The 20581-nt window shown below is 34.9% G+C and overlaps 2 protein-coding genes across 3 annotated transcripts; one reads left to right on the top strand and one right to left on the bottom strand.

The window, feature by feature from the left end:
• Positions 1-1535: 1535 nt before the first annotated feature.
• LOC133881736 (ion channel DMI1) lies at positions 1536-12486 on the top strand. Of its 2 annotated transcripts, XM_062320752.1 has the most exons (12): positions 1536-2207; positions 3928-3996; positions 4094-4720; positions 5388-5570; positions 5834-5893; positions 5980-6183; positions 8274-8522; positions 9280-9378; positions 9504-9698; positions 10684-10776; positions 10949-11215; positions 11733-12486. In XM_062320752.1, the coding sequence occupies exons 1-12, from the start codon at positions 1611-1613 to the stop codon at positions 11949-11951; spliced, it is 2862 nt and encodes a 953-aa protein (XP_062176736.1). In that variant the 5' UTR covers positions 1536-1610; the 3' UTR covers positions 11952-12486. The 2 variants fall into 2 exon arrangements, with proteins under 2 accessions (XP_062176736.1, XP_062176737.1); XM_062320753.1 differs by lacking the exon at positions 11733-12486 and having other exon boundaries at positions 10700-10776; positions 10949-11189.
• Positions 12487-13210: 724 nt separating this feature from the next.
• On the bottom strand, positions 13211-16006 carry LOC133881929 (glyoxylase I 4-like). The gene is made up of 3 exons (XM_062321004.1): positions 15752-16006; positions 14269-14600; positions 13211-13549 (listed from the first exon to the last, which is right to left on the bottom strand). The coding sequence occupies exons 1-3, from the start codon at positions 15961-15963 to the stop codon at positions 13458-13460; spliced, it is 636 nt and encodes a 211-aa protein (XP_062176988.1). The 5' UTR covers positions 15964-16006; the 3' UTR covers positions 13211-13457.
• Between the last annotated feature and the right edge of the window lie 4575 nt (positions 16007-20581).

Here is a 20581-nt window from a genome sequence, read left to right as displayed (position 1 = left end):
AGATGGAGTACTACAATGCAAGATCATTATGATCCAATTCTCTTTTTGTCTCAATCATAGTGAAATCATGTGCGTTGGTGTTTGTTAGGGTTGCATCTTAGGCTGTCTCAGGCAAAGGAGCCCTGCAACTCCGTCTCTTAAGCTGTTTGAATTTCTGTATTATTCGAGTAGCTTAATAACACAAATTTCCCGTTGGTGTACTCCATCATGCAAAACAGTATAGGCTTCGACTTGCATGCAAAATCATGTAAAAAACTTCATGACCATAACTTTCATAAAGCCCTCCTAAGCTAGGGAGTAATGTTTCTTACACACAAAGTGTGTCGTGGCAAATAGTTTTCAAATTTTTATTTTTATTTTTTAAAAAAATCTACTTGACACAATTAATGTGTATACTTTGTATTCATGAAACATTACTCTAAGATAAAGGTGTACATGCAGGCAAATATTAAACAAAATGCCTGCATCCGCTATCAAAAATTATCTGCACATGTGCATGTGGGTGCAGTTAGCAAAAATCACTATCCGCATGTGTGGATGCGGATCGCGGTTTTAAGAACCGCATCCAGATATCTTTTATGTATAATATATGTATTGTATTTAATAAATTCATAAAAAGAACGTCGTTTTGTATTAGATATAGATTATGTTTACATTGATTTGGTTGACTGTGTTACTTTCTCGTGTAACACTTGGATAAAAAAGTAAAAGTAATGTGGAATCAATATATTTTCAAAAGATTAAGGTTTAAAAAAAATTAAAACAAGTCAAAAATACTAAAAGTTGATTTAAATTATTTTAAAAATCGTTTAAAATATGCTCTAATAGAAACTAAAAGATGGGCCAAAAGAATAAAATAAGCTCAGTACCTACCTAACATGCGAATAGAAGATAATAACCGCAATAATCACGTACCTAGGAATACCAAAATTTCCAATGTTTCTAGAATTGAGCCTTATGTAACCTTTCTATTCGAACATAGACTTCCTATCCCAAAGGGGAAAAGGGATCTATCTGTCCAAAAAAGTTACTCGAACAAAGAAGCCCCTGCTCAGGACCCTTGAGAATCCTCTCCAGTTGGATTTCAATTGGAGAAGAACTGGTCCCTTATGTTGAAGGATAATTTTGTAATTTTACATAAAAGACTGGCTCATTTTCAATTCCTTTCAATTGGATCGGATCCTAGTCCGCTCAGGGTAAGGCCCTCTCATTCCTCTTGTAATTTCTCCTGCCCTTGTACTTTGGGTTAATGTAAGAATTTGTGGGCACCCAAATCAACCTTTTTTTCAGCTGCTTCAATTTCAAGTCCTTCCCATTCCAATTATTGGTACGAAAAACAAAACAACTGTAAGACAAAGAACTATAAAAACTGAAAACTGAAAATTTGAAAAGCAACGGACAAACTCCCCTTTCACCATCACCACCGTTTACGTCATTCCCGGACCCACCTAATCTCCCCCCGCACGGTCCAGATTCACCCACATCAGCCCCCACTAACTTGCACAATGCTTTCCACGCATACAATCCAATCTCTCTCTCAGAGTGAGAATCTCAAAGCTCCGAGTGAACCTGCTCCAGCAGAAGCAAACCAGTCCTCTCTCTCTCTGAGAATGACTGATACCAATGAAGATTCGACTCTGAACCCGGACCAGGATCCGGACCCGAAACCGAACAAATCAGAGACGCGACGGCTGCTCAAGAAGTCCAAAACGATCGCGGAGCACGCGGGGTCCACGCCGCACTTCCCGGGCCCACTCTTCCCGGCCGTCCGCCGCATTTCCACGCTCCCCAACTCCCACGCCTCTCCACGGCCGTCCGACCTCCGCGTCTCCGTCACCGGCGGCAACGATCCCTCCTGGCCCCACCCCAACAACGCCAACGACCGCGACTGGATCTACCCTCCCTTCCTCGGCGCGTATCCCGCCAGAGGCAGAGCGGTCCCGCTCAAACCGAAGCAGCGCAAGCCCGAGGCGTCGGATTCGAGCCGCCGTGGCCGTTCGATCGACGTGAAATTGCCGGATAAAACGCGCCGTACTACAGCTCCTGTTGATAGTACCGATAATAATGACAATAATAATAGATATTCGGACTCTAAGAAGCCGTTGGTGGAGCCGAGACGCCAAGTTTCGGTGGCTTCGACGAGTTCAGTTTGTCAACTCGCTGTAGGGAGATCTCGGGAGTTTAAGCTGTTGTTGAGCCTATATTTGGTAAGTTATTATTCAGGTTCATTTTTTTTTTTTTGAATTAACTGTAGTTTCTGTTTGGTTGTTGTCTAGTGGATGAAAAGAGCAAAAAGTTAAGTTTTTGAATGCTATGAATCTTCTACTGAGTTAGTTAGTTAGTTAGTCAGCTTAGCTTGTATGCTTTTTGATTATAGCTTAGATTCTGGTTGGTTTCTGAGGAAGTAGAAGAATAGAGAAGGTGATAATAAATATTGTATGTCAAATTAGATGTATTTTCTGTTTGGTTGCTGAGAAAGTGGATGAAAAGATAAGAAAGTTGAGCTTTTTAATCTTCTAATGAGTTATTTTTTTAACGTACTTTTTAGTTTCAGCTGGAATGTGGTTGGTTTTTGAGAAAGTAGAGGAATAGAGAGGATGATGATAAAAAGATTGAATGTCATGGTGTTTTTCGTTTTGGTTGCCTAATGGAGAAGATCAAATTAACCAAATTAATTAATTAATTAATATATATATATATATATATATATATATATATATGTACGTATGTATTTTTTTTTTTTTTTTTACACGGGAATTTTATCATTGAAAAAGTGGGCTTGAGCGTTTTGTAATTTAGTTCTCGAGAAAGCAAGGAACAAAATTAAGTTAAAAAACAATGATGTGTGTGATTGGATGGATCCACCCATGTATAATATCAATTTTCCCACACATATATTGTTGTGAGTGCATTTGTGAGTGCATTTGTGAGTGTTGAGTCCCACATTGAGAAAGTATAAAGAAAAAGAGTAACTAATATACCTAAGTGGGTTCAAGCCCATTAGCTTAGGCTTTCGGGTTAGAGTGGTGTCCAAATAATCAAATATGTATATCAATGTACTCTTGGTAAAATCCCCTAACCGTTTATCTCCCCAACAATTAGTATCAAAACCATAGTTAGCTTCCTGGGACAAGTGTCTGGATGCGTTTGGTTTGGGAGTTGCACTATGTGGTCCTCGGGAAAACTCTTGACGCGGGACACTCTTGGAAATGTAAAAAGACTTACAAGCGAGGGGGAGTTTGGTCCATGTGGAAGAGACTCACAAGTGAGGGGGAGATTGTTATGAGTGCACTTGTGAGTTTTCAGTCCCACATTGAGAAAGTATAAAGAAAAAGAGTAGTTAATATACTTAAGTGGACTCAAAGCCCATTTGCTTAGGCTTTTGGGCTAGAGTGGTGTCCAAATATGTATATTAATGTACTCTTTTGGTAAAACTCCGTAACCGTTTATCTCCCTAACATATATTATCTGCTTCTTATTATTTATCAAAAAAATATATCACCTGCTTGTTACGTTATAATTTACAGTACATGCATCAGAAAAATAATAACAATGAAAAGGATCAAGAATAAAGACATATAGAATTTATCGTGATGACAAGATTGCTCACTTCCACGGGTAGCATGAACAATGCTTTCTCTTATTACTATCAGGGAATATGATAATAGAATACAATATTAACCCATTGAGGAAAGCTCTATTTGTACCGAGGAAAAATATCTAGGGAAACTAGGATTCACATTCAGAGAAAGAAACAATTGATTTCCATTTTTATTTTAAACTAGACAGCCAATAACCTATGTATGTCAAATTGTTTTTCCTTTTCTTGTTTTGAGTTTCTTAGTATCTGGATAGCGCTGATGAGTTGATTTTCAATTTCTTTTGTTATTGGGGTCTTAATAATTTTGTTCCAAATTTCTGTTGCAGCTCAGTTTCACTTTTATATTATCTGTATCTTATGCAGTTTATCTGCAGAACAGAGTCGCAAAACTTCAGGTATGTGTTTTATTAAACAAAAGTTGAATGTTCCTTTTGGTTTTTGTATTTCAATTTTATACAAAATTTTTCATAATTTGGTATTGCTCGCTTGCAGGAACAGAATAGTAATCTCTGTAGACTTTGCGGTGACAAAAATGGTTGTAATGGCAGCATCAAGGATTTGCCATTTGAAGATATTAATTCAATTTCTTATTTTGGTAATGCTGACAGTAGAACTGTTGCCTTGTATACTGTGGTGTTCACACTTGTTATGCCATTTCTGCTGTACAAATATCTTGATCATCTTCCCCAAATCAATAGTCTTTCGAAGAGGACAAAGATTAACAAGGAGGAGGTTCCCTTGAAGAAGAGAATTGCATACATGGTGGATGTCTGTTTCTCTGTATACCCTTATGCAAAGCTGCTTGCACTCCTCTTTGCAACTGGATTTCTTATAGGATTTGGTGGATTGGCGTTGTATGCGGTCAGTGAGAGTAGTTTTGCTGAAGCTCTTTGGCTTTCCTGGTCTTTCGTGGCTGACTCAGGGAATCATGCTGACAGGGTTGGCACTGGGCCAAGGATTGTTTCTGTCTCTATAACTTCAGGAGGCATGCTGATATTTGCAATGATGCTTGGGCTTGTTTCTGATGCTATCTCAGAGAAGGTGGATTCACTGCGGAAAGGGAAGAGTGAAGTCATTGAAAGCAACCATATACTTATTCTTGGATGGAGTGACAAATTGGTAATCCTAGTGTACATTTGATCTTGATGCACCTCCAGTATTTAATTTTCATGCCCCTCTGCGCTGTCAATGAATTGAATTGCAATTACTTATCAAAAAAAAGTATTTAATTTTCACTGGCAATGTTCAAGTGATTTATAATTCTTCCTTTTGGCAAGCTGTTATAAAACTTTTAGGATGTCATTAATTGTCAGTTATACAATTTATTGGTGCACTTTTTTCATCACTTAAGGATTTGTAGAAAGCATGAACTTAGCTGTCCATGGAATTGTATGCTATTATGGTTCTTAATATCAGTTGAAAAAGGAGAATTAGTTGATATGAATAGTTAAGTGTCGTCTTGTAAGTGAAAGGTTTTTTGTCCAAAAATTGGTTTCAGATCTAGACAGGGTAAAATGTGAGGTTAGATTTGTTGCTAGTGCCCCATTATGGCATTTTTAGTGTTTTTAGTTCTAATGTTATCTAATGGTACATCTATGTGCTTCTTGAAAGTGCAAAGTGAACCTCAGAGATGCATCTCTTTGAAAGTGAAAACTGGAACACATATGCTGTTGGCCCTTTTTGTTCCTGGCTTCTCTAAACCTGATCATTTTTTGATTTGATGAATTAGGTTAACTGAACAATTCTTTCTCAAAATGAAAGTTAACAAATGATGTGTTGGCTATAGGGTTCACTCTTGAAGCAACTAGCAATAGCAAACAAGAGCATTGGTGGTGGAGTCATTGTTGTACTTGCGGAACGAGACAAGGAGGAAATGGAGATGGATATAGCAAAGCTAGAATTTGACTTGATGGGGACATCTATTATATGCAGAAGTGGCAGTCCTCTTATACTGGCCGACTTAAAGAAGGTACTTTTTGGTATCCATGCTTACTTTCTCTTCTTCTTTTTTTCCCCGAATGGTGGTTGCTCTTACTGGATGACTTAAAGAAGGTACTCTTTGGTATCTATGCTTCCTTTCTCTTCTTCTTTTTTCCCGAACTGTGGTTGCTCTCTCTCTCTCTCTCTCTCTCTCTCTCTCTCTCTCTCTCTTTTATTGTTTTATTTAATACTATACATGTCATTCAGGATATTTTTTTCTTTCTATTTTTTTTTTTAAAACCCAATTTGCAGGTCTCAGTTTCAAAGGCTCGTGCAATCATTGTGTTAGCTTCAGATGAAAATGCCGATCAGGTTCCAATTCTCAATGTTCTTATGCTTCTCTGTGGTTTATATTGTTTCTTGTGAAACAGTTCTTATGTTGATATATTTGTTACCAGAGTGATGCACGTGCTTTGAGGGTTGTGCTCAGTCTCACTGGAGTGAAAGAGGGTTTGAGGGGTCATGTTGTTGTGGAGATGAGTGACCTTGACAATGAGCCCCTTGTGAAGTTAGTTGGAGGGGAACTTATTGAAACAGTAGTTGCACATGACGTGATTGGACGCTTGATGATACAATGCGCACTGCAACCTGGCCTTGCACAGGTTACTTAATGAGCTCTGGTTACATTTCTCTCACAAATTTAAAGTTTATTGAAGTCCTGACTGTGCCAATGCCCTCTTTTGATTTTTTTTGGGGACGAGGGGTCTGTGTCCTTTTAAATGCACTGTTTTCCGTATTTAACTACTTTTCTGTCTTGTGTGAGAAATCATGCTTAGTGCGCTCCACTAATACTTTCAAGTTATAATAAGTTTGACATTGCATGTTCACTTCGTAATTAGGGCTAGTGTTTATGATACTTTTATTTTCCAGAAATGAGCTGCTTACCCTTTTAAGATGCTGCCTTCCCATAGTTCCCTATGATCCAGCACTCTGCTTTGTGTGGTGGGAACTTTATGATCTTTTGGTGAAAATACATAAGGGGAGCCATATTTATTAGAATTTGTACTTGATCACTCTGTTACTGTTATGGCAAGTTAAGATTTTAGATGGAAAAAAGTAGATAAGAGAGCAAAATAAATCAATCACTTAGGAGATGCAATATTTATGTGGCTTAGCACAAATGCATATGACCATAGTGGAGACGAATAGGGAGAAATTTGATTAACAAAAGATGGAGTACAATGGTGGTGAGAGACGCTCGAAATACTAATATCCAGTACATCCAAAACCTCAAAATCCATAGCTTAGCACAAATGCATATGACCAATAGTGGAGACGAGTAGGGAGAAATTTGATTAACAAAAGATGGAGTACAATGGAGGTGAGGGACGCACAAAATCCTAATATCCAGTACATCCAATACCTCAAAATCCACCAAACTACTCCCTGTATAGGAGGACCTACTTTGAGTTGAAAGCCACTTGTGCATAGATGTATGCGCTTTTGGATTTCTTTTTGGGGTTGGCCATGGAAATTAATTTTGTATGTGTAGCATCATTCTATTTTCTAAACTGGGTTGTAGCCTCAGACGATGCACAAGGTTCTATATTCATCAATTTTATAATTTTCTGTATTCGGTTTAAACTAAATGTTATTTAAACCTAACAAAAAGCAAAGAAATAGTAATGAAGTTATGCAAGGTAATAATATTAAATCCTTAAGCAAATTGTTTGTACATAAAAATAATAAGAAAATGAAAAAAGACATTGACTTGGATGTTTTTTTTTTTTGAAGTACAAATGAAACAATTTCTTAGTATGAACTACAAATTAAATAGGTATATAGCGACTGTAACTAAATAACCGAGCTGTAGTGTTATGTTTATTATCATATTTAGATAAAGCCTTAATGAGAGAAAGGAGCCAAATAATTGGAGGAGCCAATTAATTGGAAGAGTCAAGTAGAGCCATTGATCATGAGGAGAGATCTAGAAATATTAATGAGATTTATTGATGTGACTTTAATAATTGTAATTATTAATAAGATTAATTAGAATATCAGTTGATTTTTGGTTAAAAATTCTTCAACAAAGTATCACAAAGGAAACATAGTGCAATAAGCAACCACAATGTGGAGACTACCTCAACCTAAGGATGTACCACAATACGGAGACTACCCCAACCTGAGGATGTAACTCATTATCGTTATTGGTCTTCACTATCCATTGTCTGAACCAATTTACTTGATTCTTTAACTTCTTCTCTATTGACTCCCAACTTCTTAGGTATGTATTTGTCTCTATGATAATCCTTTCTTGTCTTGCCATTCATCCACATCAACATCCATGTTTAGACGATGCTTACTCTATAACCATGTTATTTCTTTGACAACCCAACAGTTTGTATAATGGAGCAAGGCTATTTTGCTAGCTGCCTTATGCTTTTGTCCCTCCTGTTTTGATAGTTGTGAACAGAAATCAATTGGAACTCCATTTCATCTAGGCTGTTCACACTATGTGTGATCTCCCTACTTTTGCATTATTGGTGACAAAATATTATGTTTTACTATTTCTGTTTCTAATTATATAAATATTGCATTCCATCTGCACAATCTTTTTCTTACATGTCATAAAGCCTTTGGATTATACAGCCTCTCTTCTGCGATTTTAAGCTCCATGTACTGTCACTTTAATTTCATAAATTGAAACTACAGATTTTTAATCTTTATTTTTACTTTTCCCTTCTTTTGGCAGATATGGGAGGATATATTGGGGTTTGAGAATGCTGAGTTTTATATCAAAAGGTGGCCTCAATTGGATGGTCTTCGTTTTGAAGATGTGCTTATTTCATTTCCTGATGCAATTCCCTGTGGAATTAAGGTGGCTGCTGATGGTGGAAAGATAATCTTAAATCCAGATGATAAGTATGTTTTGAAAGAAGGGGATGAAGTCCTTGTTATAGCCGAAGATGATGACACATATGCTCCAGGTCCCATTCCAGAGGTTATTTTTCCTTCTTATTCTTGTCTAAATCCGTGTAGCATCAAATTGTGTGTATGTGTGTGTGGTTTTTTTTTCAAAATAAAAATTCTTTAGCTGGGAAAGTTACAAAAACTGTATTCCTGACTAACTTACAATTACTTTGATAATTTCATCATGTTCAGTTGAAAAAATGAAAAGAACCAATGATCACTAGCCTTTCTTCCTGAGTGTTATGTCTCTGCCTTTAAGGAGGGGAGTTCTAGGATCTAAATCTGGTAGTGGAGAGCGTTTTGGGGTGAGGGTGGGCACCCCTTTTGTTTGGGCTGCTATTGCATTCGATCAAAAACTCAAAAGCGCAGATGCCCACCATTTACACGTTATTTAGTATTACCTGCTTGTAATAGATATTTTTTGTATTAAGTTCTATTGCTGATTTATCTCTATATCATAAGGATAGAAACTGATATGAAGAGGTTGATCTTTTCCATGTTGTGATTTATCTATAGGCATGTATATTTATAGGCTGACAGAAATTGGTTCATGGATAACCAGATGGTTAAATGGAACATACTTTGTCATTCCTTTCTTTTGTGGAATGGAGAAAATTTCTTGGTTGAAATTTCCTATCAACAGTAAAAATATTTTTTCAGGAACCATTGAGCGTGATTTCTATTATATTTTCTCCTAAATGTCTTATTCTCATCGTGTTTGATGGTTTGCTGAAGAAATAATTTTTCAGTTGTCTTTCCTTATCTCATTGATGCTTTCCATCCTGCAGGTACATTGCGGGCTTTTTCCAAAAATACCTGACCCCCCAAAATTCCCTGAGAAGATATTGTTTTGTGGCTGGCGCCGAGACATTGATGATATGATCCTGGTAATTTGCTCATGCATGCTTAGCAACCCCCCCCCAAGAAGAAGAAAAAATAATTGCTCAATCTCCACATAATCCTTGAAAATGGAGCTCCAACTTGATCTAAGGTCTGCACTGCCATTTTTCAGGTTCTAGAGGCATTTCTGGCTCCAGGTTCAGAACTGTGGATGTTTAATGAGGTTCCAGAGAAAGAGAGAGAGAAGAAGCTTACTGATGGTGGCCTTGAAATATCTAGATTAGAGAACATAAAACTCGTACACCGTGAGGGAAATGCTGTCATTCGACGGCATTTAGAGAATCTTCCTTTAGAGACTTTTGATTCTGTAAGTCTTATATTCTCTCTCTCTCTCTCTCTCTTCCTATGTCTGTGCGCGTGCACGTGTTAGCATACCAACCCTGAAAGAACATAAAAAGTGCTGAGGCTGGATCGCAAGTGTTTGATGTGTAAAGTTGGGTTTTGAAAGGGCAAAGATCATGATATGCAGCTTAGGCTCATGGTAAGAGTTTTATGGCCATACTGATGCATGAGATTGATAGATATCAATGGAGCCGAAACAACACTAGGATTCTAATATATGGAGGCTTGTCAAAGAAGACTTCTTAGACATTCATGTAAATTTGGCGAGTCTTGATGATGGTTAAGAGAACATAGAGGTTTGCTAGGCCTAACGGTTAGTTGACTGAATATCTAAGAAGCCTTCTGAATTGATTGTTGGAAAAAAATGGTTAAAATGACACATGGAAAGCCTCAAATGGTAGAAATTAATATGTTGGTGACGAATAGAAAGTTTAGTGGAAAAAAATCATTTAATGGCAGCAGTCCAAAATGAGATAGATGCTAAAATTTCACACCTTGGGAAGGCAAAGGAATTTCTAGATCACCAAGTGACAACCTGCATCCTGCCAATCAAGTGACCTGTGGTTATAATCTTCTCTCATGCCACTATCCAAATGAAATATGTGACCGCAGCTCATTTTGCAGAATATGGGTCATAAACTGCAAAATGCATGAACCTGGAATTTTGGTGTCATATGTTAGAATCTGTTCTGACACTCATCACGGAAAACCAATCTTCCTTCAAACATGCTGATAGCCACAAGAAACTTCTGCTGAAATTAAAACTAGCTGCCCCAATGCCACCTTCACACATCCTAACTTATACAAGCTACTTACAACATTTCAAGTAGCATGGTAGTTAATTTCCAATCAAGATTTTTTTTTTCTTTTCTTTTTCAAGCATTAATATAAGTATTTTTGGAATTTTCTTGTCTTTAATTTATTACAAAATACTAACTCTAAATGGACAGATATTAATTCTTGCAGATGAATCTCTGGAAGACTCAATCGTGCATTCGGACTCAAGATCTCTTGCCACCCTTCTCCTTATCCGAGATATACAGGTAGCTAAAATTACTTTACTTCGTTTTAGTGTTAACATGTCTTTAGTTTGTCATTCTCCCTTGTGTTTATAGCACAACCTGAACTTTTATAAGCATATCAAACCCTAAGTTTATTTGGATTTTGTTACTTCTAACTAGTGATAAAGGCTGCTTGTTATTTAATGGACTGCAGTCAAAGCGTCTTCCATTCAGAGATACAAAGTCACCTTCTTTACGGTTTTCTGGGTTCTCTCATAGCTCTTGGATCCGTGAAATGCAGCAAGCTTCAAACACATCAATAATAATTAGTGAAATCCTGGATTCTAGGACTAGAAACCTGGTATCAGTATCAAGAATCAGTGACTATGTGCTATCAAATGAACTCATCAGTATGGCACTAGCATCAGTGGCTGAAGACAAACAAATAAACCGTGTTCTTGAGGAGCTGTTTGCAGAGGAGGTACTCTTTCACACCACATCCCCAGTTTTTTACGTTTTAAGGAACCTAACAATGTCTTTGATAATAGTAGGTGATTTCAGTAGTCAACAAAGGCTTACTTATCTGAAAAATAATTTTGCCTTTCTAGAGAGAGGATAGAAGTGGCTATACAACCTAGGAAGAGGGCATCAAATATGACCCAGTTTATTTTTTTAACATTCTATTGGAGTAGAAGGAACAAAATAAGACTATTAGTTTGATTCCATATTTCCCAACAGGTGACACAATGGGTTTGACTCCATTTTGCCCAACAAGTGAACTGTTTCCATTACTATTTGTTCCACAAAGATAATAAGATCTTGGGTGAATGTAGCTTTGTTTGCTCTTTTCATATCAACTTCAGTCATGTAGTGGGGTCACCGATGCTCAACTTGTCAACCTTTTAATTGAGCTCCAGTTCATGCTATTGCTGATCATAACCTATTGAAGTTTAAATCTAGAAAATTAGAATTGTGTGTTTGACTTGTTTCTATTGCAGGGGAATGAGATGTGTATCAAGCCTGCAGAATTCTATTTATTCGACCAGGAGGAGCTCTGCTTTTATGATATAATGATTAGGGGTCGTCAAAGGCGGGAAATTGTGATTGGCTATCGCTCCGTAAATACAGAGCGTGCCATAATTAACCCTTCACCGAAGTCCGAACGAAGAAAATGGTGCCTTGATGATGTTTTTGTTGTCATTTCATCGGACGAATGAAATGCATACCAATGGGTGATTCCTCTGTATTATTGTTTACACTAACCTCTGCTAAGCCGCCTCACCCTCGCCCTCGCCCTCTCACCCCCAGCATTAATGATAGAAAAGTTGTGAATTCTTCTGGGTAAGAAAGCTGCTAGTTCTTGTTGTGAAGAATGTGAAGGCTCCTAATGAAGGTGGTGAGGTGAGATTTTTCAAAGACACCTATTGATTTGTTGATCCCCAAGGAAAAGTTTTGCCTAGAACACAAGCTTATTGTAACGTAATTGGATTGGAAGATACACGATGGCTGTTGGCGACAGGGTGAAAGGTTTACAGTGACTCGCAAATATGTCAAAAAGTGAGTTGATCTTGATGGAATGGATGGAACAACATTCTGTGGGGAAATTCCCTTTTGACACCATTTTTTTTTTGTGTAATTTAGACATCGAGAGGGCAACAGAAGATTGTAACTACTACTTAGTTGAATCCTGATAGTAATTTTGTATGTTCGGTGTAATCTATTCATTTTCAAATGCAGTAAATTACAATATAATATTCCCTTCAGATTTTAGGCAAAGGACAATGGAATGGCCGGATATTGTGGAAGTTCCACAATTTTTAGTGTCTGATTAGTTTAGTGATTTTAAAACGTAAATAGTATATATATATATATTTTATTAAAATCATTTAAGTACTGCACTCAAACGCAATAGTATCTGAAATACAAGAGGGGGATTTCCTCAGGTAAACATTGCTCCTCATAAAGATATAATGCTTTCCTAGTTAGCAGGTGAGCCGCACCATTCAAATTAAGACGAACTTGATTAACTTGCCATCTTTGTAGGCTATTCAAAATCTCTTGAGTGTCCTCAACGAGATGTCTATATGTACTCAAATTTCGTACATTCTTTTTAAGCGCCTGCACTATTTGGAGAGTATCACCTTCTAGGATCACTCTAAAGAAACCCAATTCACTATAAAATTGGACTATCCTTAGCGCCGCCATGATTTCTGCAATATTAGGAGCAATAATGTAATCTTTTGGTTCAGATAGCGTAATTAGTACCTTACCCATAACTATTTCTCATAATAACACCAATACCCATCTTCAATTGTGTCTGTCTACTGCAGTATCCCAATTAACCTTTCCAGAACTATGCAATGTGACTTTCCAACAAATCTAATTTTTTAAAATGTAATGAAAGTACTTAATAAAATTACAGTTTAACTTTCAAATAGTATGTTTTTTAAAATAACCAGCTCTACCGAAGAGATCATTGACAGAAAATTGATGAAATCAACCAATTTATGGCACTAAAATGCAACATTATAAAGCTTAAATAACCAGCTCTTATCACAGCAAAGCTTACAAAAACTCCCACCACCAAGAGCAAGACTGTCTGTTCACTTTTCTCACACTACAAAGCTTTAACAGTTTAACCCTTTCTTTACACAACGTACACAAACAACAATTTCGTGAAAAAGCTTTTGGGAAAATTGCATCAATCACTCCTAAGCAATCTTTTAAAAAGAAATGTTCATCATATCCACCATTAAGTTCTCCATCATCAATGCCTCAGCTCGTCTAGAGCATTGCACCTCTCTACTTCCCTTGCCTGCATTTACATTTATACTTTAATTAGCATGCAACTCTATATAATGTTAGAATATTAATTAAATTATTAAATTTATTGCTTTTTATAAGCTTAAATAAATAGAAAATGATTGATTTAATTATTTAATTAACATTCTAAAGCTCTCTCACGTGTGGGTCTCACTTGTTAAGTGAGAGTTTAAACCTACACGTAAAAGAGAGTATTAAAATATTAATTTAATAATTAAATTCACCGGTTCCTATAAACTTAAACTTTTAGAGTAAGTGGTGATTTAACAAAGTATCAAAGCAAAGATCATGATTTCAAACCTTGTTGGGCATCCCTTATTAAGAGGAAGTGTTAAAATATTAATTAAAGGATTAAATCAATAATTTCAAATCAGTTTAAACTTTTAGGACAAGTAAGCTTCGGACCAAATGGCATTCAAAAAGTTTTGCTTGGTAATTAACATCATAGAGTTTGGCTTATTACCTCCAATGAACAAATAAACGGAGGAAATGGGATGATCGAGGGAGAACTCAAGATATTTTTTCAACGGAGTATTTTTCCTCAGGGGAATCTCCAATGATTTTTTCACCAGAGGTTAGCCAATCTCATTGTCATATGGTGTTCTACTGTTCTACTAATTAAAATGAAATAACACACACAGCGACACACATTCTTAGCAAAAACATGTAAACAAACAAGCAAATAAATGGTATACGGCAGATCAAACCTACCATAAAATGGAAAGGACATGCTGATCTTAGTAGTAGTTTTTGGTAGCTTGAGAGGGCATGATGAAAGTGGAAGAACAGGGAGATTTTGACAATTGCATATTTCAATCATGTATCCATCAGGGTCATGGAAGAAGAGCTGATCAACTGTGATTCCACCTTCTTCCACCACTGCTGTAACGTACTCTATATTCATCTCCTCCAGCTTCTGCATAAGGACCTTCATGTCTGAGCATTGGAATGAAATGTGGTTGTCTTTTGGATTTATTGTCCCCTTCTTTGTTGGGACATTGTCTGACTCAAGCAAATGTATGCCAATACCATACTTGAACAACCTAATTAAAGAACCCCTTTTAGTTTTGGGGTTCACATGGCTAATAAAAAAAAAGCAAATAGCCCTACCAAGCGGGTACCAGACTTCGCAAACACCCCCCACCAAAAAAAAGAAAAAAAATAAAAAAAGAGAAGAAAATAATGATAATAATAATGTTAAATTTAAAAATTTAAACCATAGAAAATATATAGTTGATTAATTTTTTAATTAAGAGCAATGCTACTTTTTCACACCGGCTAATATAAAGTGTTTTTTTTTTTTTTTTGAATGACATGCGAAAAAAGCCACTTAAATCATGATACATTAACATGTGTAAAATAGGTGTAAAAAGTAACATTACTTAGGTAATTAATATTCTAACACTCTCTTCGTGTGAAATAAAACTTTTCCTTGGCAATTGATTCTCAATATTTAAAATATTTAATTTAAATGAGAGGCGATCAACAAAGACTGTTTTTGTTTCAGCTTCAAGATATTTTTGTTCTCATTTCTAATTCCATGTTAAATTATTGATGGTCTAAAAAGACTAATAGAAAAAGAAAGAAGAATAAACAGAATATACACAAATAAATCAGCATGCGCACACACTGATTTGATGGCTTGTGAGGTGAATGCATGTGTCAAAAAGTGAAGCACAAATAATTATGCATTAATTAAAGTAATGAGAAAAGTAATGGGTAGGAATTTAAATTATAAAGAGGTAGAAGCACACGCTCGCATAATCCTGTTCTATTATATTAGAATTTAAAAAACAGCAAATGGTTAAAAATTTATTGTTAAAATATAAATTAAATAATTTTTTATCTGCTTCAACTTTTGATGTAAGTCAGAGCAAATATTCTTTCAACCTTCTTTAGTTGATTTATTATTTATTATTTATAACTAAATTACTATTATTATTATTATTATTATTATTATTTAGTTTAAACTTCTGAGATAATCGGTAAATCATTATTAACTTAAAACCTAAAAAGTTACTGAATTTTTAGCCAAGCAGGACCATCAAAAGTGAGCAAACAAGTAGATCTGGCCTCTGGGTTGCCCGCATAAACACCCCAAAAGTTTTTGAGAAAGCAAGTAATTAAACCCAGAAAATCAAAGAAAAGAGAGAAAGGAAAACAGTAGAAAAAGCAGGTGAGAATTAAGGCATACCAAGCTCCTTCAAAGTCGAAGGAGGAAGGGCGTTTGATGAGTACAAATCCCAAGACATCTTCGTAGAACCTGACAGACTTGCTCACAGACTTGCAAACAAATGAGACATGATTCAAAGACAGTAGAGGCATTGTTGTTGATGAAGATGAAGATGAAGCTGAACCCAAAGAAGACAACCACTGTATCTCCTCCTCTTCAACAATCTCCCCCATCTCTATCTCTCTCTCTCTCTAATACTGTATAACCAACTCACACTATCACGAGCTTTATAGAAAGCAGAAGACTATGCTGTACGTACAAATGTGTACGGGACATTACTTAAAAGCAAAAACTATTAATTTTTATTTTTATTTTATTTTTATTTTTATTTTTATTTTTTTTTAAAAAAAGGTAGAAAGAGAGAAAGAAATGTGATGGGTGATATACATCATCCTCCTTCTACTTTTAAAATTTACCATTAATTGTAAGACTAGTATAAAAGATTCATAGAATCCCTATAAATTTAATAGTAATTTAAAAATAAAAAAGAATGAGAGAATATAACAGGAAAAAGAAAATAATCGTTTCTCATAAAAAAAAACATTTCTAAAAGTATACAGAAAGAAATAAATAAGAGCACTTCTAAAATGTAGAGACAAAGAAAATACTAATTAAAAAAAATTAGACTAATGTTTTATCGGAATTTGGCTTTAAGAATTAATTTTTTTTCTTGGCATGGACTTCTGAATTCTGCTCCGTTTGTTTCAACATAAAATGATTTTCGTTGTAAAATATTTTGGATGAAATTATTTTCCTAAAAATATTTCTCGGCGTTTAACTTGTATGAAAAAATCACTAACAGCAAAAAGGGAAATTCGGCAACTGTTGCTGAATTATAGCTAAATTGGCCGGAATTTGACCAGTACGGTCAAATTTCGACGGCTGACGTTATCATCAGAATTCGATGAGTGCCACCAAATTTTCGGCAATTGGATACCAAAATTTGAGACCTACAGTAATAGACTCGGGTTACCAACAAATTTCAATGTTCGGCGGTGGCGGATTCCCACAAATGTGCATGCAAGAATGAAGAGTTTAAATTCGAAAAACGATTTACAGTTTTCCAAAATTAAAGAAACTTTTACGATCAAATTGAAAATGATTTTCGTTGACCATTATTTTTACCTCCTCTAAACATTAAAAAATGTTAAAAACATTTTACGTCTAAACAAACGGAACATTCATTTTAGTATGACATAAATAATTTATAATTTAAACTAATCACAAAAATTGATGTTATATTTATTTGCTTTCTTTAATTTATTCAAGGATAAGACGATGTCATATCATTCACAGCTGTCTTTCTGTTCAGACAATTAAAGCATGTGCCCATCACATTCTTTATTAAAACGTGCATGAAACGCGGGCTATTTCAGCCAAATACATATGAGGCCAGCTGTGAGCCACATTCCTTGAAAAAATAATCTTCTTGATCGGTTTGCAATAATCCCACAAATTTAATCATATATATATAATAATAATAATAATAATAAAAAAAAATTGAATCATTTCTCTAATTTTTTTGTAGGTATTTTTTTTTTTTTTAATGCCATGTCCATGTAAGAGGGGATGAGGAATTCGTAATGTGAGGGTAAAGATCACTCCTCATACTTCTATAGTCAAACATGAAGCAAATCATGTTTGAATGGTGCGTTTGGGTATCGAATATTTCGAATATGAATAATATTCAGAATCTGATCACGGATTTCAAGACAATGAAAATGTGTTTGGATGTTGAATATAATTTAAATTCTTTTGAATATGTGTTTGGGTGTTGAATTTGGAAGATTGAAAAAAAGTATTTTATAATAGTATAAAGTGATTGGAAATGATTGGATTGTATGAAAAGTTGTGTATAATGATTGGTATGGTAAAAAATAATAAAAAAAAAATATGATGGGTTTTAAAAAAGTGTTTTATAATAGTATAAAATGATTGGAAATGATTGGATTGTATGAAAAGTTGTGTATAATGATTGGTATGGTAAAAAATAATTAAAAAAAATATATGATGGGTTATTCAAACTTTATTCAAGTGACCCATGGGTTTTATTCAACTTGGATCCGGGTATGGGTTTTTGAATAAAAACCCGGTTCGAATATTGAATATCACTACGAGCCAAACGCATTAAGTTACCTACAAATAGTCTTCAAGAGGTAGTTCAATCGGCTGTGAATTACGTCTCATGAAGTGGAGGTCTCTATTTCGAATGTGGAGTGATCCTTACACTCACACTACACAACAATGACACAACACCAAGGCACAATAGAGTGGGGTCCATGTGTGGGTCCCACTCCATTGTGCCTTGGTGTTGTGTCATTGTTATGTAGTGGACCCCACTCTATTGTATCTTAGTGTTGTATCATTGTTATGTAGTGTGAGTGTTTTAATTATTTTTCTAGAAGTATTCCTATATATATGAATCGCTTTCTCTTCGACATTTAGAAATTTTCCTATTTATTAATGTCCTCCCTCTCGTATTTGTTAGCCAATGTTATGTTTATAAGTGGGACGATTATTGATTATTAATTATTAACTATTAATGATTGTTAATAATTTCTAATTACATAATTATAGATAATCGCATAACCGCACGTTTAAGTTGATTGCGGTTAACGATTTTAGGAATTGACAAAAACGATTAATAATCGAATAATCCGATTTATAATACATATATTATGGATATTAAAAATAATAAGTTGGTGTTTGTGGCCAATGCCAAGCAACAAGACATGGAGGTGCATGTGATTATGGGACCAAGGGCTCTCACATGCACTCCTCTTTTTTCTATTATTATTTTGAGCATGGCGTATGCACTGGGGTTGACCACTTGTTTTTGTGAGTGATTCACTTCCACGTGATTATGACACATCTGTTTATTAAAAAAAAAATTTAGGGTATGTTTGAAATTGTAATTTCATAAACAAAAAAGTACGATTTTAAACCAAATTACAGAATATAAATCGTTTTAGAATTGTGTTTTTAAAAAATTGCTATTTGAAAACGCATAAAACTGTTTTTTCAAATCGCAAGTAATGGAATGCCTTTTTTTTTTTTAAATGCAGAATTTTAAAGGCTAACTTGCAATTTTAAAGGTTAAGCTGTGATTTTGCCAAATGTTTAATTGCATTTTTAAAATCACTTTTTCAAATCGCACATTTTAAAATTGCAATTTTTGAAATCGTAAATCCAAACTGACCCTTAGTCCCGGTTAAGGGCGCTTAGCTTCTTATTATTAAACATTCAATCTTATTATTTCCTCCATATAAATAGGATTTCTTATTTTGTTTTTCATCTGGACGAAGGGTGAAAAAGATTCTCTTCTGTAACCATTTTTTCCCTTTTCAATTAGAAAGAAAAAAAAAAAAAAACAAAAAAAAAAAACCTCCCTTTCCATGCACATGCATGCAATGTTAAGGAGATCACATTCAAGATAGTCAATATTGTTTTGGTAGTAATAATAGGTATTATTTTAAGTTCATGAATTTTAATGGTTGAAAACACTAAAATGTGTTCAAAACAATCTAAAATAGGTTCTAAAACGAGACTTAAAGAATGCTCAAACCAGTAAAAATTCCCAAAAAGCTCATTAGTTTTAAAAAATTGTTAGCAATCAATAACCGACTCATTACTTGACACAAAATACATAGTGGATGATATAAGCTTTACACAGATTATATGAGAAAGCATAAATTCAAGTTCATCATTAAAAAATAAATAAATAAATAAATTCGAGTTCCGAAATGTCACCACAAATTTATATAATTGCCTGTTTTTTTTTTTTCTTTCAAATAAATTATACAAATTTAATGGTTAATATGAAAAATAGTTAATAAAGGGAGATTCTGTTTTCCAATGGTGGGCAAGAGTAGAATCAATACATGGGGTAAATAAAAGGCAGCCGGCTGGCATAATCAATGAAAATGGTATCAATGAACACACAAGATCTTCTTTCATCTCTACCATATTCTTAGCAGGTTGTTGAATCCGTTTTAAATGTTGCGAATATTTCACTAGAATGCATGTTAATTAATGGCGTATGTCTCAAGTTGGTTATTCAATGTGATAAGTTGAACTGTTGAAAAATTATTCGGATAAAAATTAAGGATAAATATTGAAACCGAAAACTTTTAGTGAAACCATAATGTAGCATGTTAGAACATCACTCAACTCAAAACTTAGGTATGTGGATTTGGGCTCAACCACTCAGCTATGTTATATCAATCATTCACACTTGTGACAATGTTTTAACATTGCCTATAAATTCTTAAGGTATTCTACTAAAAGCATATTTCTTCAAATTTTGTACTACCAGCTTTCGCTTTCAAAATATGATAATTATTTTTTTTAATGGCCGGAAACCCCTTAAAAGCAGGGCCACTTCATCTACCCATTCCCATCAGCAGATGCAGAACTAGATATTTAAGGGTGGGGAGACAAAATTTTAAAACATGAAAGGCTAGGGTTAAAAATTTAGTTTTGGGTGACATTTTATAAAATAATCATAAATTTTAAAACTTTGAAAGCAATTTTAAAATTTTGTGAGGACATTAGTCTTCCAAGGACATACATACATACTCCTGCCCTTCCAAGAATCAGGTTGAGTGGCGAGTTTCGCTCGGGACTGGCCCATACCGGAAGATTTTGAAGGTATATATCCTAATTTAATAGGAAGAATGATTTATTATAGGCTTGCTCGTGAATCACACATCTGAGAATACCAGTTTCATGCAAAGTGGTTGCAAAAAATTATTGTGTCGAGAGGTAGGTGTGTGCAAATGAATTTGCCAC

The sequence above is a fragment of the Alnus glutinosa genome, chromosome 11 (genome assembly GCF_958979055.1).
Source record: "Alnus glutinosa chromosome 11, dhAlnGlut1.1, whole genome shotgun sequence".
Classification (NCBI taxonomy): domain Eukaryota; kingdom Viridiplantae; phylum Streptophyta; class Magnoliopsida; order Fagales; family Betulaceae; genus Alnus; species Alnus glutinosa.
Note: the sequence above shows the minus strand (reverse complement) of the source record. Positions and strands in the feature narration are given on the sequence as shown.

Coding starts and splice junctions, on each gene's coding strand:
- LOC133881736 (XM_062320752.1), top strand. CDS start 1,611: ATGACTGATACCAATGAAGATTCGACTCTGAACCCGGACCAGGATCCG. Junction 8,523..9,279: donor CTCCAGGTCCCATTCCAGAG/GTTATTTTTCCT, acceptor TCCATCCTGCAG/GTACATTGCGGGCTTTTTCC. Junction 9,379..9,503: donor ACATTGATGATATGATCCTG/GTAATTTGCTCA, acceptor GCCATTTTTCAG/GTTCTAGAGGCATTTCTGGC.
- LOC133881929 (XM_062321004.1), bottom strand. CDS start 15,963: ATGGGGGAGATTGTTGAAGAGGAGGAGATACAGTGGTTGTCTTCTTTG. Junction 14,601..15,751: donor TTCGACTTTGAAGGAGCTTG/GTATGCCTTAAT, acceptor TTCTTTAATTAG/GTTGTTCAAGTATGGTATTG. Junction 13,550..14,268: donor CATGTCCTTTCCATTTTATG/GTAGGTTTGATC, acceptor ATGTAAATGCAG/GCAAGGGAAGTAGAGAGGTG.